This window comes from Balaenoptera musculus, chromosome 18 (assembly GCF_009873245.2).
Source record: "Balaenoptera musculus isolate JJ_BM4_2016_0621 chromosome 18, mBalMus1.pri.v3, whole genome shotgun sequence".
In the NCBI taxonomy this organism is placed as follows: Eukaryota; Metazoa; Chordata; class Mammalia; order Artiodactyla; family Balaenopteridae; genus Balaenoptera; species Balaenoptera musculus.
This window is the reverse complement of record NC_045802.1, coordinates 78663234-78679677: the sequence shown is the minus strand read 5'-3', so window position 1 is coordinate 78679677 and position 16444 is coordinate 78663234. Positions and strand designations below refer to the sequence as shown.

Here is a 16444-nt window from a genome sequence, read left to right as displayed (position 1 = left end):
AAGGTGTAAAGCATTCTAACACAGCCACGCCTGAGGTTCTCCAGCGACCAATGATGTTTACTAAAAACAAACGCCAGAAACATGACAAAATTAAGCTTTACAGTCAAATCTCCTGAATGTGAGGCGTGGATGGAAAGAAGGAGACAAGTGTCTTGACAAGGTGGTCCTCCTGGCCTGGAAATAACTGTTGTGGTCAAACGTGGCCTGCAGGCTTTTCGTCGGGCCTGCGGCATTTTGGCACCCCTCGTTTTAAAATTTCCCGAATCCCATCTGAGCCCTACACGCTGCTCCAGAGCAGGGCACCCAGGGCCCCTGGTGGCCGTACTGACAGGCCTGGCCGGCAACCAACAGAGGTGCTTGCCCTCCCCCGGCCAGTGACCGGGGGCAAAGTTATGCTAACGGCTAGTCGTGACACGTGTGCTGAGTACTTCCGCAGAGCCGGCACCGCTCTTAGCTCCTGGCCTGTACTAACTCATTTAATCCTCACAATAACCCTCTGCAACGGGTACCGCTATTCATCCTCAGATGAGAGAACCGAGGCAGAGAAAAAGCGAAGCCACCTGCCCAGGGTGACACGGCCTCAAAGTGGGCAGGCCAGGTCCACACCCAGGTGGGCTCCCGGAGACTCTGCAGGTTCCTCTCAGAATTTAAACTCCCTGACTCTAGGTTTCCCACCTCACATCTCCTCTAAGAGGATAACACTAGTTCTCCACCCACTTTGTTAAACATTTCTTTTAAAAGCTCGAGGTACGGAAGCATTTTGCCATTTACAAGTACAGCGCACCTCTACGTGGCTTATATGCGTCCAGGCTCACAAACGACCAGTAATGCCAGCTTTGGCATATACCTGGCCTAACCCGGAAGGGAATTCTCTCATTCATTTGCCTATTCTACCTCTCTGGAATTAACCCAGAATAAAATACCCACAGCAATGGTTTCCAAGGACTCCTTTATCTTTGGCAGCCCTCAGGCATCATCATGAAAAGGTTTCTTTGTCCTAGAAATTCTGACTGTGTGAACACCAGATGGGAACAGGGTATGACTTTATTCATGATTATGAAATACGTCATATACGGAAACCACAAGGAAATATGAATATTTAATCCCAGAGTCTTTCTTTGCCCTCTAGCAAAAGGAAGTATAATTAATTCCTACATATTGAAACATAATTCAGTTATAAGGAAACAGATTGACTGTTTCTGGAAAAAGTCAAATTAGTTTAATAACGTAGACATGAGTTTAATATCATAGAAATGAATGGTTTTGTATGTGAATATGGTGAAGTAGCCAAGTGATCAGACTGTTAAAAAAAAAAAAGATGTGGAATGAGAAACAAAGAAATAATAATAGCATCCCATAACTGGATTCCAGGGACATTACCAAATATATATGCTGGGAACGTTCACTGAAGAATATTTACCAGTTAGGTTTGAGAAAAATAAGTCTAATAACACAGCAAAGGGGAATTAAAAAAATATAAGGTACACCAACATTTATATAGATTGATATGACATGAAACAGCTGAAGGCCTGGAGGAAGTAAGGGAGTAAAAGCACAAACCTCGGACACCTGTCTGCCCGACTCCGAGGACGAAGGGGTCAGGAACAGGAGGGAGGGGAAGACCCACCAGGCGGTGGACCTCGGCCGGTCCGAGCAGGAGGGTGGCCCACCCGCCCTTCACCTCTCGTAGACAGAGACCGCATTACCGCTCACAATTCAACTCTCCTTCCTATCACAGAGTCTTAGAGTTGGAAGAGAATAGAAATTAATTGGAAAACTAGTGAGCACATCCTAGGTTAACGCTGGCTCCGCGCTCGTGGGCCATAAGCCTGAGATCAGAATGTCTGGGACCCGTCAAGCGTTTCTCTAAGACATCTGGTTACCTACTGTCACTGTTACCTGATTTTCCAGAACTTACTACTGTAGAGACACCAAGGTGACCCTGATGTTTACACTCACGTTATAAGATGGACTCAAGAATCCCTGAGGGGACAGGGCCCTTCCCATGGGAAGCCTTCCCGGCCCTAACCAGAATCCCAGAGGGGTTCGCCCCACTAACTGGAAGGCAGACCGCCCTCCCCAGGGGAGCTACTGGAAGGTGCCACAAGCTCCCCTGACCCTTGAGTCCTCTGGTGAGTGAGTGGATTCGGGGGAAGGCATTGATTCAACGTTCCCCTTGGATGAAGAGAAACACTCTCGTCTGCGGCCAAGGCCTCCTCGAAGAAAGCTCATAAATATGAATGACTGACGAAGAGAATTCCTCAGCCAGAAAAAACCAAGTTCCCACCACCGTTCCCTCTTCTAGCGGAAAGCTCAGTGCGCGCGACTTTTCCAACCTGTGACTGGCGGCGGTGCGCGCGGGGGACAGGGGGGCCTGTGTCAGAGACGCGACCAGTTTCCTTCTCCTGCGCGCACCCCGTCTACCCCCGGGGCCGGCGTCAGCGCCGCACGCGGCTCCCCTCGGGCGGATGTGAAACAAACCCAACTCGCCCCTCCGCGCCCCCCTGCCCACGCCCGGCGTCGCCACGCGCCTCCCGGAGCGAAGACTCCTGGGGAACCCCGAACCGCCGGCCTCGGGTCTGATTGGTTACTTTCGGGACAAAGGTCCCAAACTTCACTTCCGAACCCCCCGGTGCTGTTACCAAACTCACGAGCAAAGCCACCGCCGTTTTCCGTGTGGGCGCCCCTCTCCCTGTCCCTTAAGCCTGGGGCAGAGCCGGCAGGCGAGGCCGAGCCCGAGCATCCCTCCCCAGCCCGGCCCGCGCCGATCTAAGCAGTCTCTGCCCCGGCAGCCCCGCCCGGCTCCCGGGAGGAGCGCGGCGGGTGGGCGCCCGCGCCGTCGGGGCCCAGGTGCCAGCTCCGCAGGTACCCCGCGTCCTGCCGTCCCCCGGGGCGCGGTCGGCCGCACGAGGCCGCCCAAGCCCTCAGCGCCCCCGGGCCGGCGGCCGCGGCAGGGTCGGGGGCGGAGGGCCCGTCCCGCCCTGTCCCGCCCGGCCCCGGCCCCGGTCCCGCGCCGGCGGCACTCACGTATCTGTGCACGAGCGTCCGCACGAGGCTGCAGTCCATGGCTCCTCCGGCCGCGCCCGCCCGCTCAGCGCCCCCGAGCCGGGCTCGGCGCGCCCATGGGCCCGGGCCCGAGTGCGGCCGCGCGCTCCGCCCCGGTCACGGCCTCGGCGCGCCGGGCGGTGCGGGGGGCGGCCGCGGCCCCTCAGCGCTCATGCCCGGCCCGGCCCGCGGCGGCCGGCTCGGGGGTGGCCGCTCAGCGACCGGAGCCCGCGTGCCGAGGCCCGGGCGGTGGGGCTGCGGGCTCGGGGGCGCGGCGGCCGGCGCTCCCGCCGCTGCTCTGCTGCTCTGCTCCTCCTCTCCGCTCCGCGGCTCTGCCCTGCTCTGCTCTGCTCCCGGTCTCCGCCCGCCGCCGTCTCGGCCCGGCCTCCCGCAGGCCGGTCCCCGGGCGCACGTCACGAGCGCGTGTGAGCATGCGCCCCGCGGCCCGCGCCCCCGCCCAGCGCCCCCGCCCCGCGCCCGAGCCCCCGCCCCGCGCCCGCGCTCTGGCGCTTGGGTGCCTGCCCGCCCCGGCCCTGCCCCCTCCCGGCCCGCCCCCCCGGCGCAGGGCCGCCGAGGGGACCCGGGGGCGGAGGGCGGGGGCGTGGCTCCCTGTTGCTTCCGCCTCCCGGGCGGGGGTGCGGGCCGCGCAGCCGGGGCCTGGACGGCGGGCCCTGGGCGGCCAGTCCTGGGTCCGGCCCGAAACGTCTATCTCCCCGCGAAGGCCCGAGGGCGGGCGCGAGATCGCGGGGAGTCGGGGAGGGGGCGGGATCAGGTTGGGCCGGAGACCAGCTAAACCCGGCCTGTGTCTCCCTCGTGCTCGCCGGCCCCACGCGCGGCCCGCCTGCTCGGCAGGTGAGGGGGCGCCGAGGCGGGCCCCGCGGGGCTTGGTCGCGCAGCTCCTCTGCGCTGGGGCGAAGGTGAGCGCAGCGTCTCCCACCTAGGATCCCCGCTTCTTTCTGAAACCCCGCCGGCTCCCTCGCCCGGGGCCCCTGGCCCAAGGACTCCAGACCTGCGACAGTCACAGGCACTTGTAGTCCGGCGGGGCTGAGGGGCTGGAATCAGCCCTGAACCTGTTCGGCCAGCCCGGCCCCGCTGGCCGCCCCCTTAGGTCCTGCAGGTCCAGCTCCTGCCTCCGTCCCCGGCTGCGCCAGGCGGTCACCCGGAGGCTGAGCCGGGCTCGCGGGAAGGAGCTCTGGGCTCCGGGCCTCCAGGCCCCGGGGGGCGCGCGCTGGTGCGTTATCTGGGCACCAGACGGAGAACCCTTGCGTCTCTCAGACACCTCGATTTCAATCCCAGGGAATGCTTCTGTTTTCCCAACGTGAAACGAACTATCTCTTCTCAATCACAGTCAGCCTTGAATTAATGGATGCACTTTGTTTCCAGCGTCTGTTCTCACTGCCACGGGCCACAGCTTGTGAAACCAGAGGGGCCTGACAACGCCTTTGGTGCCTGGCCAGGAGCGGGGCTCCTGCCCCTGGAGGAACGCCTCTGAGTGTCCCCCTGGCTGGTCGTGGAAGAGAAGCCACTGGACCCTTTGGGGATTAGATACAGAAGCCTGGGATTGAGCGGGAGTGAATGGTGATCATGGCTAAACTATCTGGGTTCTGAACTGCTTTTCTTCAGTAAAATGCTCGTTTTTGGTCACCTAATTCATTGATTCTTCACTTTCCAACCAAATCTACTCTCTCCTGCTTGGCATCCAGGAGGCCCATGGCCATCATCAGTGGAGCTTCACCAGCGGGGCGTCAGTTGCGGGCTGAGACCAAGCAGAGAGGCTGGGGCCTTTCTTCCCTCCTCTGCAGCCTGGCCTGGCAGTGTCTGTGTCCTTCTGTGACCACAGTGCTTGCCCAGCTTTCTTTTCTGTTGGATCAATTCGTGTCAGGCTCCGAATGAGTGGGTAACAGTTGTCACCCCATGTTTCCTACCCGAATGGGTGACAGTTGTCACCCCCTGCTTCCTACAGCCAGGCAGCGGTGTCAGCTGGGCCCTGGGGCACAGCACCTCTGGTGGGTCGGGGAAGCATGATCACGCTGCAGCAGGTGGGCCTGTCGCCGTGCGGTCTTCCACATCTCCTCCCAGGACCACCTTCTGCTTCTTGCCAGGACCCTGGCCGCTGGAGCCAGACATTGACTGGCCTACCACCTTGCAAACGGTGACATTTGCAGGGGGCAGGTAGAAGGACACAGGCAGAGATCATACAAGGCCACAGGATAAAGGCTGTGTGCCTTTCAGGAACGCCTGTTTTGTTCAGTGATCAATGCTGATTTCATCTTTTAGTAAACACTGTGGTGGCCACAGCCATGCCCTCTTTGTCCTTGCTGGCAGAAACCCACCTTGGTGCAGGTAGCGTGGCTAGGGGTAAACTGGTCCATGTAAGCTAATCTCAGTAACTCCATGCCTCCTCTTGTGATTGGTTTAAAACGAGTTTAAGCCAGTGAATCCTGCTGTTGGGAAAAGTCTCCTCACTCGTAAAAAGGCACATAAAGAGGACATGCTCGTCGTTTCCTGCTGGATGTTGTGTGTCTGGATGTGATGTCTGGCGCTTTGCAGCCTTCTTGCATCCGTGATGTGACAGGAACAGCGTCACAGCGGGGATGGCGGCGTGGATAGATGGGAAGAGCATGGGTTCTTGGTGACACCACTGGGCCACTACCCTAACTTGGATTTCATGTCTTGAGAGATAATAAATATCCTTATTGAGTTGGATTTTCTGTTGCTAGCGGCTCACAGCATCCTAATTCTAAACCTATGGAAACATGGGATTGATATATACACACTAATATGTATAAAATAGATAACTAATAAGAACCTGCTGTATAAAAATAATAAGAATAAAAAAATAAACCTATGGAACCAAACCAGTTAGGACTCTATTAAAGTAACATTAAGTCCAACTCACGCTGTGAGTGGGTTATTTGTTTCTGTGTAACAGACCACACAAACTTGGGAGCTTAAACACCAGTGAGCTATTATTTCTCAGGACTGTGTTTTGGGGGCAGGTTCCTCTGTTCCACCTGGTCTTGGCTGGGATTGTTCATGCATCTGCATTCTTTTGGGGGCTTAGCTGGGCCCTGGGGGTTTCTGATGGCTTTAGTCACACGTCTAGTGTCTCGGCTGGGTGAATGGAGAGCTGGGAACAGGTGGCCTCTCTCTCCGTACTTGGTGGTCAGCCTGAGCTTCTTTACATGCAGCTGGATCCCAGGAGGGTCAAAGTGGACACTGCCCGGGCCCTGAAAGTCTGGGCTTGGAAGTTCCGGTTCATCACCTTCCCCTCATTCTACTGGGGAAAGTAAGTCCAAGACCATCCTGGATTCACGGGGGAGGAGCAGAGCCTTGTACATAAAGGATGAGAGAACCTATGAACAGTCATCTTCAGAAATAACCTACCTTACACATCAAACGATGACTGAGTATGTTGACAATATCACAGGAAGGTCACAGTGAAACAGCTGTGGGAACTCCAGGGCCTGTGTGTTTCTTCATTCCCATCCAAGGGGAAAGAGAGTCTCCACTCTGATTGGACCGGCCACATCCTCTGCCCATTCCTGGCCAGTCAGGTACTAGGATGGTGGAATGCCATCAGATGATTGGCTTAGGCCTGGGTTAAGTGCAGACCCCTGGCTAGTAGGTGTCCGTGGGGGATGGAAGGATCCTAATGAGCTTGGGGCCATCAGGGCCTTCCCCGGACCCACACACAGCATGGCTGCTTCCCCGTGGAGGGTGGTATGAGCAAGTAGGAGGCACAGGCAGGAGGCAAACCCCAAACTGAAGCCAGATTGTGGATCTGCAGTAGCTGCACGCGCACCCACACCCATGCACAGGCTCACACACACCTGCCCTAACCCTCCTCCACTGTGCAGGGACGAGGGTAGGAGCCAGGGCTCCTGGTTCTTGGGCTCCCACGTGAAGAAGACCTCTGAGAAATAAGGGGGCAGGGGCAAAGAAGTGGGGCCTTCCTGTGGAGACAGTCGAAAGCAGTGATTGTTACTGGGACCACAGATAACAAACCTGAACCCAAAACTGATAGCTGAAAACACAGAACAGGGAAGTGTGAGTTTTCCATGGTTGTTTTTTTTTTAAACATACTTATTGGAGTATAATTGCTTTACAATGGTGTGTTAGTTGCTGTTGTATAACAAAGTGAATCAGCTATACGTATACATATATCCCCATATCCCCTCCGTCTTGCATCTCCCTCCCCCCCCATCCCACCCCTCTAGGTGGTCACAAAGCACCGAGCTGATCTCCCTGTGCTATGCAGCTGCTTCCCACTAGCTATCTATTTTACATTTGGTAGTGTATATATGTCCATGCCGCTCTCTCACTTCGTCCCAGCTTACCCTTCCTCCTCCCTGTGTCCTCAAGTCCACTCTCTATGTCTGCGTCTTTATCCTTGTCCTGTCCCTAGGTTCTTCAGAACCCTTTTTTTTTTTTTTTTGTAGATTCCATATATATGTGTTAGCATATGGTATTTGTTTTTCTCTTTCTGACTGACTTCACTCTGTATGACAGTCTCGGTTTTCCATGTTTTGTTTTCAGGTGGGAGGAAGAGTACGTCCTGTACAAGGGGGCATGGCCTCAGGTGAGCGTCCTTGCTCCTCCGGGTGCTGGGACATCCGTACCCCTCTCCTGGGTTACTGTTCCCACGGGTCTGGGGTTATTTTGGTGCCATCCTTCCGTGGACTGGTCCTAGAATTCTTTGTTGGCAGAAATCCTTTCCTGTACCTCCTACAGGCTCCCACTCACCTCCCTCATCCCTTTTGTCTGGAATGTTCTACCCCATCCTTTGTCTGTCCCACCAAGTCCTATTCATCCTTGCAGTCACACTTGAGTGTCACCTTCCCCTACATCTTCCCACGCAGTGACAACGAGTCCCTCCTTTCGCCTCTTAATGGCACTCTTAGTTAACTTACTAACTTGTCCAAAACTAATTTCTAAGCCCTAGCTGTTGATTGAAATCATCCAGGGAGTTTTAAAAAACTAGCTGTTTCCCAGGACCCGTTCCCCTGGCCCAGGCATTTTGATTCAGTCTGTGTAGCATGAGACCCAGGCATCCCTGTTTTTCAAAAGCTCTCGGATACAGCAGGTTTGAGACCTGCTGCTCTAGATGTCGGTCCCTGCTTGCGTGGGAAGGGTGTGGAGGACGCCTCCCCGGCAGAGCACGATCCCGTGTGCAAGAAAGGTGCTCAGTAAATGGTGAAAGAGCCAACACACCTAAAGTGCTATTTCAGCCACTGAGCATTAATACAGCAGAATAAAGGGAGGGCTTTACAGTTTGTGGTCTGAGCACATGTGGAGAAAGTCAGTGCCCGTGACAGTGAGGAGTGAGCTCGAGGTCACCGCATCCACGAGGCTCTGCTGGACCATTTCACACGGAAAGTAGCCCCCCCTCCACACGGGACGAGCGGTGGGGCAGCGACACCGAGTCACTTTCAAAAGCCTAGCTTAACGTGTTCATTACACAGGTACCAAAAAGTGGGAAAGTTTCATGTCATCATCAGTCTTAATCCAAAATACGTGAATAGTACGAGTGCCAGTCTCAAAGAATTAGCAGGATCGAACCGTGCCTATAGCGCTGGCATGAGCTCTCCCTTGAAAGCTTTTGCCAGGTCCTCAGATTCCTGGTCATACTCGGGTCTGATCAGCTCATCGCGAGACACTGTGCCGCCTTGCATTTTGTGTCCTTGAGGTTTTTGTCTCCTCTGTCACTCTGAGCCCTTTCTTCCTTGGGGTGTCAGACACAGGTCCAGACTGAATCCCAGAATGACCACTGTCTCCGGGCCCTTCCCCTCCACAGTGAGGTACTCGTTGCCCAAACCCAGAGGGGCCCCATCCCATCTCATGCTCACGGCGGGCACTCAGGCAAAGGGGTGCTTGTCCCAAAATGAGCCTAATCAGGACTAATTTTGCTTCTCAGCTACCCATTTTCTCTGCATTATTTTTCAGTGAGACTACATGAAAAATTGCTAAGAATCCTTTTCTCTTTCCTTATTTATTCTTTACACCCTTCCCGCTCTTTTTTCCCCCTCTAAAGAGATTTTTTTTTTAATAAATTTATTTATTTTGGGCTGCATTGGGTCTTCATTGCGGTGAGCAGACTTCTCATTGTGGTGGCTTCTCTTGTTGTGGAGCACAGGCTCTAGGTGTGCAGGCTCAGTAGTTGTGGCGCACGGGCTTAGTTGCTCTGCAGCATGTGGGATCTTCCCGGACCACAGCTCGAACCCATGTCCCCTGCATTGGCACGCGGATTCTTAACCACTGTGCCACCAGGGAAGACTGAGCTTGATCATTTTAATTCCAGTTTCCTTTCAGGAAAAAAAGCTACGTCTGTGATGCTAAAAATTACCAATAAAGTCATGAAAGCAATTTGTTGTTCTCATTTATTTCAGCAGAAACTTTAGATTTTTGCTCCTCTCCAACAAGGTAAATAAATCACAAGGTATCTGAAGTAGGAGCTGGACAATAATTAGAAATCAGCATTACATGGGATAAATTGCCCCTTCACCCCAGCAAGTCACGTTGACCTCACATAACATCATTTCACTGCATCTTCTCTTTATGGACATATTTTAGAAAACTAGGAAGCTGCTTTCTCTTGTCCCTTTGTTTCTGTAAACAGGACTTCCCCAGCCTTTGTGTGGATTGTCCATAGGCTTCACTTCAATGTCTTGGGAATTCCCTCCTTCTCCCTCATGCTTGTTTTCTAGATCCCATGATGTCTCCTTTCCTGATTTCTTTCTTTATTTTGCCGGAATATATTCTCCAGTGGCTTCCTGGGGAAGGGTGCATGGAAAGTAAATGTTACAAATGTTTTTTTCTCTGACATCATAGTTGATGGATAATTTGACTGGGTACATCATCGTAGGTAGGAATTACTTGTCTTAAAAATGTTGAAGGTAAAGGATGGTGGTGACATAGTTTTTAATCTTTCCAAATCCCAACATTAAAACCGAGCAACTGGATAGTCAAACCAAAACCCCGTGAACCACATTTACAACAAAATAGGTGACAAGGTATCTCCATGAACTCCAAGATACAGGTGGGTGTTTGCGTAGATGTTACTAAGAGAAGTTCTCATGGTCCACCTTAGGTACTGGAACTTTGCAAATTAGTTACTAAATAAACAGCTAAAAAAAAACCTGAGTGGGCTTCCCTGGTGGCGCAGTGGTTGAGAATCTGCCTGCCAATGCAGGGGACATGGGTTCGAGCCCTGGTCTGGGAAGGTCCCACATGCCACGGAGCAACTAGGCCCATGAGCCACAATTACCGAGCCTGCGCGTCTGGAACCTGTGCTCTGCGACAAGAGAGGCCGCGACAGTGAGAGGCCTGAGCACCGCGATGAAGAGTGGCCCCCGCTCGCCGCAACTGGAGAAAGCCCTCGCACAGAAACGGAGACCCAACACAGCCATAAATAAATAAATAAACCCAAAGTTTAAAAAAAAAAAAAAAACCTGAGTAAACAGCATGTGGAAATTTGTTGAAATGACTTCTTACTCGGGCAAGCTCATTCTAACTTTAAAAACTCGTTACAAAGAACAAGTATATTTAGTCTAAACCAGTAAGTTTTCTAAAAATTGTTTCTCGTTTTTATTTATTTTTATTTTTTCTTTCTTTCTTTCTTTTTTTTTTTTGGCTGCATTGGGTCTTCGTTGTTGCCCATGGGCTTTCTCTAGTTGCAGTGAGCGGGGGCTACTCTTCATTGTGGTGCACGTCCTTTTCACTGCGGTGTCTTCTCTTGTTGTGGAGCATGGGCTCTAGGCACACGGGCTTCAGTAGTTGTGGCGTGCGGGCTCAGTAGTTGTGGCTCGTGGGCTGTAGAGAGCAGGCTCAATAGTTGTGGTGCACGGGCTTAGTTGCTCCATGACATGTGGGATCTTCCTGGACCAGGGCTCGAACCCATGTACCCTGCATTGGCAGGCGGATTCTTAACCACTGCACCACCAGGGAAGCCCCATTTCTCATTTTTAAATCTAAGCTGTAAATGGAAAGAGGCTTACCAATTTTGGACAAAAATGATCAATTTCTTTTTTTTAATCAGACTTTTACTATGGAGGCTATTTTTTAAATTGAAGTCTACTCGTACAATATTATACAAGCCACAGGTGTACAATATAGTGATTCACAATTCTTGAAGGTTGTGATCCATGTATAGTTAGAAAATGTTGGCTATATTCCCTGTGTATGTCCTTGTAGCTTGTTTTATACCTGATAGTTTGTACCGCTTACTCCCAGCCCCATGTTGCCCTTCCCCCTTCCTTCTTCCCACTGGTAACCACTAGTTTGTTCTTTAAATCTCTGAGTCTGCTGCTTTTTTGCTGTAGTCACTACTTTGTTGTATTCTTTAGATTCCAAAAGTGATCAGTTTCTGGGCTAACATAGAAGGAGATGGGGACATCTCATGGAAAGGAGGGGAGTCTGAGCTCCAGGAGACAAAGGGGCAGTGGGTATTGTTTCCCGTCTACTTGTGGAAGCCTTAAGAAAGTGAGCCTGTGTGCAAACCCCGTCAGCCGGAGCTCAGGCCTACTGAGCATTGCCGTCTGGGAGCCAGACGTGACTTCAGCTTTGGGGCCAAAAATATTCTCTTTGCCCCTGACTAGAAAAATTAGCAACTTAATTGAAATGTCATCAAGTACAGCCACAAATTCCAAGTAGCCAATTTGAAATGTTGCTAATAATAATCTTAGCACTTGCATTAATTTCCATCTTCAAAGCCCTTTATAAACACCAGTCTTTTCCAGCTGCTGGGGGAGCAGTTGCTGAGCTGGGAGGGTAATGGGCAGAAAATGAACGTGCGGGCTGCCTTTGGATCTGGTACGAACGTTACAGCATCTGAGGGCTGACACGTGAGTCTCTACGGGAACTTTACTGGAGATTGTATCTTCTACTATTTTAAGTGTGACAAGAGATTTTGAACCTGCCCTCAAGAATGTCGGGATGCCGAGCACGCTTCTTTGTCACCTGTTTTGGCTCTGATTTTCCATGGTTCGGAATTCCATGTAAATTAAGAATGGAAGAAGAAAAAATGTAACTTCTTGTTGTTTGTATTCTTGAGGGTTTGGAAACTGTGAGGGCAGACGAGCCAGACGAAGCTCTTGAACCGTTGGTCTGCAGGGGAGACGACAGCTCAGGACCCTCCGACATGTTGGCTTCCTGCTTGTGTTTCATGTTTTCTCTCTCTACCCCTGCCATCGGCTTGTGAACGCCTGTGCCCCAGGCCCTCTAGTGAGCTGGGCGAATGGACCTCGTTCAACGTCATCAGACGAGTGTCTGGGGCGGGTGCTCTTCCTGAAATCTGCTGTGCAAGAATCAATACTACCAAGACTTCCTGATGACAGACAGAGGGACGCTGAGAGCATGGGGCTTTCAGGTTCAACTGAAAGTGGACCTAAGTGGCTGCTCAGGACCTATTTCAAGCCCTATTTTTTGTTACAATACAATTACGGAATGATTTTACTCTGTGAATTTTACTATAAAGAATTTGATCCTGTTACCCAATCCATGGTCACTATATTAACAGTTAAATATTGGTGGGAGGGGAATAAATTAGGAGTTTGGGATTAACAGGTACACACTACTATATATAAAATAGATAAACAACAAGGACCTGCTGTATAGCACACGGAACTATACCCAATGTTGATGTTTTGTAATAACCTATAGGGGCAAAGGATCTGAAAAACAATATATATAGAAGTTTTATATATATATATATATATCTGAATCACTTTGCTGTATACCTGAAACTAACACAACATTGTAAATTAACCATACTTCAATAACATTTTTTTTAATTCCAAAAGAACCATTTTAATATTAATTAGATCGGATTGCTTTTTGTTCCATGAAACCTCAGCGTGTTCATCTAGTTTTCAGAGTGTCTTGTAGTCCGGTTGATCGGCACCTGTTTAGACAGATTCCCTTCCTTTTCCCCACATCGCTCTCCATCCCCTGGACCACTCCTCCTCCTCCGTGTCCTGGGCAAACCTCACTGACCTTTGAGATCGGGGCTGGGGTGCCCCCTCCACTAGGCACTGGCTCCTTCCTCCGGAAAGAATTCTAAGATGCCCCCCAGCCCACCCTGGGGCACTCTCTACCATCTCTTCCCATCCTGCCACGGTGAGCATGTGACCTCGCCTGGTGTCTCCCCTGTGACTTGCCACCTCGTATTGAGAACAGGAAGGGACTCTGCAGATGGAACGGAGATCCGCCATCAGTTGACTTTGAGTTTGTCAAAAGGAGACCTTCCTGGATGGGCCTGGAGAACAGGTGAGAGAGGTCGGACCCGAGCAGCAGAGACGGGGCAAACTGCCACGGAGTATGGAGGCCACGTGGCAGGGAACAGGCACCCCACAACTGAGACGGCCCCCGCTGTCAGCGACCTGGGTCCCAACGCAAGGAACCGAACTCTGCTGCAACCAGCGAGCGTGGAAGGTGGCCCTGGGCCTCGAATGCGACCACAGCCCCAGCTGACACCTTGATCGGCCTCCGGAGCAGAGGACGCCGCTAACCCTACTGTCTCCTGACCCACGGAAACTGTGAGATAATAGTTTGTGTTGTTTTTAACCCCTGAGTTTGCGATCGCGTGTCTGCAGCCACGGGAACCACTACAGGCATCTGTGGCACGTAGTAGGTCTCCCAAGCACGGCTCCCCGCTAAATGGTCATTGCTTGCTTGCTGCTCTCCTGCCCTCTCTTGCGAGTTCCTACAAGGAGGTATCGCCGTGGGTTTTGCAGTGGCTGCACCCTCACGGTAATGACCAGGGTACATCTGAGCCACGAAGAAGGGCCTGAGAGGTTGTTCCCTACCTCATTCCCGCTGCAGTGTGCGGGTGGGCGGGGACCGCTTACGGGGACCCAGCATGGGGAGGGGGACCTGCCCGACCTGCTGCCGGGTCCATGTGCACCCATCGCGCACGACTTTCATGCTGGAACCCACGAGCGGAAGGCAAAGGGAACACTGCAGGGGATCCCTCATGGCAGAGGCACCCAGCCCGGCGCCCTGTGGTGTCACCACCTGTGGTCCCCGCCCCCAGCCTGTCTCCTGCCAGGTAATTTTCTAAGCCTGGCCTTGCAGCCTCCTCCAGTTCTGGGAGACCTGTATGCTTCCTGTGAATTCCCTTTGTCCCGTAAGAGAGGGTGATTCCTACCCGGAGCCCAGGAGGAGTTACCCCCCGATTCTACGGTCCAGCTGCCCATCACATCTTCAGCTTCCACAGTGTAAACAGGACTGTCGGGCTTGAACACTGGGCCTGCCACCTTGGAAGGTCGCACACACTCTCTGGGTCTCGTCTGTAAAATGGGGGAAAATGACAATCCCTGCTTCGTGGGTTAGTGCGGGATCCGTGAACTAACACACGTGAAGCTCTGGGAACTGTGCCAGTATGTGTTTGCTATTATTTCATCCTTTTCTGTCTGACTACGGAAAGTGTCATTTTATAGATTACTCTTATTTCCCAAACTAATTTGTTAAGGTCCTTCAGGTAAGATGCTATTCTTTGTTTATGTTCCGTCTGAGCATCAAGCATGGGGCTTGCACAGTACAGCAGGTGTCATGGGACCCGTGACCACAGGTACCTTTCTAACTGGAAGATCACACCTGCCCTTGGATGCCAAATCCTGACCCGCAGTGGTCTCTGGACGACGCTGCCGACATGACAGGGGCTCTGTACATGCCTACGTCTTTTCAGAGAACGATCTGGATTCTGTTGATTCCAGCCTGTGCGTTTACTGAATCCCAGCAGGGAGCTGATTGAAGCCGAGTGACCCCACCCTCCTTCCGGCTGCACCCAGCAGCCGCCTCCGGCCCCTCAAAGCCTTGGGCAATAGTTTCGCCCCTCCTCACAAGCCAGGGTGGCTTGGACCCAGCCTCACAGTTTTCGTTGAAAAAGTAGGACCAAAATTAATCCATCAGGATTACATTTAGGGGCAACATTTGCCATTTAATGGAGTTGGAGAGAAATTCAAAATGTTTGACAAGCAGAATGGTGTCAGCACAGACACCAGCTGTGAAGACTGCATCAGGTGGCCTAGGGTGAACTATCGGCTCCGAATACAGAACGTGCAGCCAGAACAGTACAAGAAAACTAAAGAACTGTAAAGGACTGATCTTTTCATCTTAAGGAAATAAATGAATGCAGTGGTGAAATAGGTACTTTGGAAAAGGGAAGATTGGCAAACATGGCCAAAGAATGGGGTGGGATGGGATAGGGTGGGATGGGGGAGAAAAGGAGAGGAGTGGGGGTGGAGAGGAGGGGTCATCTACATCTGACATGCAGCTTAGACTACACAAGTGGGTTATAATTCTGGTGTCTTTTCCTGTCATACAACTTATTGGGAATGCAAACAAATACTAATGCATTATTAACAAACTGTCAGACCACAGAAAGCACAGATGTCTGGCCATGTTAAAAACTACATGCATTAATCATGAAGCTGTTTTCATCTTCTGGTGCTCACTCACAGAATGGCAGTACAAATTTTTATTTTTTCTGGTAAACTTACTGGAATACTACAAATGAAGTGAAACTTCAGTGAGGATTTGAGACAGAACTCTTAAATTCAAACCAATTTAATAAAATAAATACAACAAATGAGGATGCTTTCATTTTAAGGTTCTGTTCAATGTCCCAATAAGCGTCTTTTTGTAAGAGATCAATTAAATACATAAATAAATACAAAAATCATACAGTGATGTAAGAAAGGAACCAATGATGGTTCTGGCTGAATGGAATTCTACTTTGATGAAATAATCAAAAGAAGCCTGAAGAGTGTACTGAATAAAGCTGAAAAGCAGACGGATCACAAACCAAAGAGGTAAGTTTAAATGTCTAAATCTGATGTACTTTATAAAGACACTGAGAAGCTGCTGAAAAAGTGTAAAATTTCAATTTTTTTGTATTATGATGTCTAAGATAATGATCGACCAGGAATTGGTAAATAACAACGTTAATTACTTTATGCACCATCCATTGTCACGTTCAACAGCCACATATGTGGCACGCATGTGTGCCGTGCTGCCCTGGGGTCTGGGGGCGCATCCGGTGAAGACAGATACAGGCCTGTGCTCGGTGAGTCTGTAGTCCAGTCAGCAATCCCCTGATGAAATAAAATTTATATTTTGAGGCAGGACAAGAAAAATTGAACATAAGATTCTCCCTGTGTCCGTTTGGGCCGCCTCCCTCCGTCCCTAATGTGCCGTGTGCATCTGCCTCGTGCATTAACCAGAGCTCCTCAGAGGTGGGAGTGCCTGCTCGACCATAGGATGGATTTTTTTCTTTCTCCTGACGCTAGTGATGTCACTTCTTAGAAGGAGAGCGTTCTTTCCCAGCTCTGCAGGGGTCATGGTGATTTGCTGTTCCTTTGTACGTGCTCACCTGGACTATGTGTCCCTGGTGAACTTC

The 16444-nt window shown here is 51.6% G+C and overlaps 1 protein-coding gene and 1 long non-coding RNA gene across 7 annotated transcripts in view; one reads left to right on the top strand and one right to left on the bottom strand.

Moving 5' to 3' along the window:
- Positions 1-3490, bottom strand: part of ATP11A (ATPase phospholipid transporting 11A) — a 125205-nt gene extending 121715 nt beyond the window's left edge. For all 6 annotated transcript variants that reach the window (XR_005017179.1, XM_036831423.1, XM_036831419.1 and 3 more), the window contains exon 1: positions 3028-3490. Coding sequence is in view for 5 of the 6 variants with exons in the window: in XM_036831423.1 (XP_036687318.1) it covers positions 3028-3066 (39 nt within the window). In the remaining variant the exon portion in view is untranslated. The remainder of the gene's footprint in view (positions 1-3027) is intronic.
- A 189-nt stretch (positions 3491-3679) lies between these two features.
- Positions 3680-5751, top strand: LOC118884204. The gene is made up of 2 exons (XR_005017228.1): positions 3680-3962; positions 4429-5751. It is a non-coding gene; the product is annotated as an uncharacterized LOC118884204 (long non-coding RNA).
- Positions 5752-16444: the final 10693 nt, after the last annotated feature.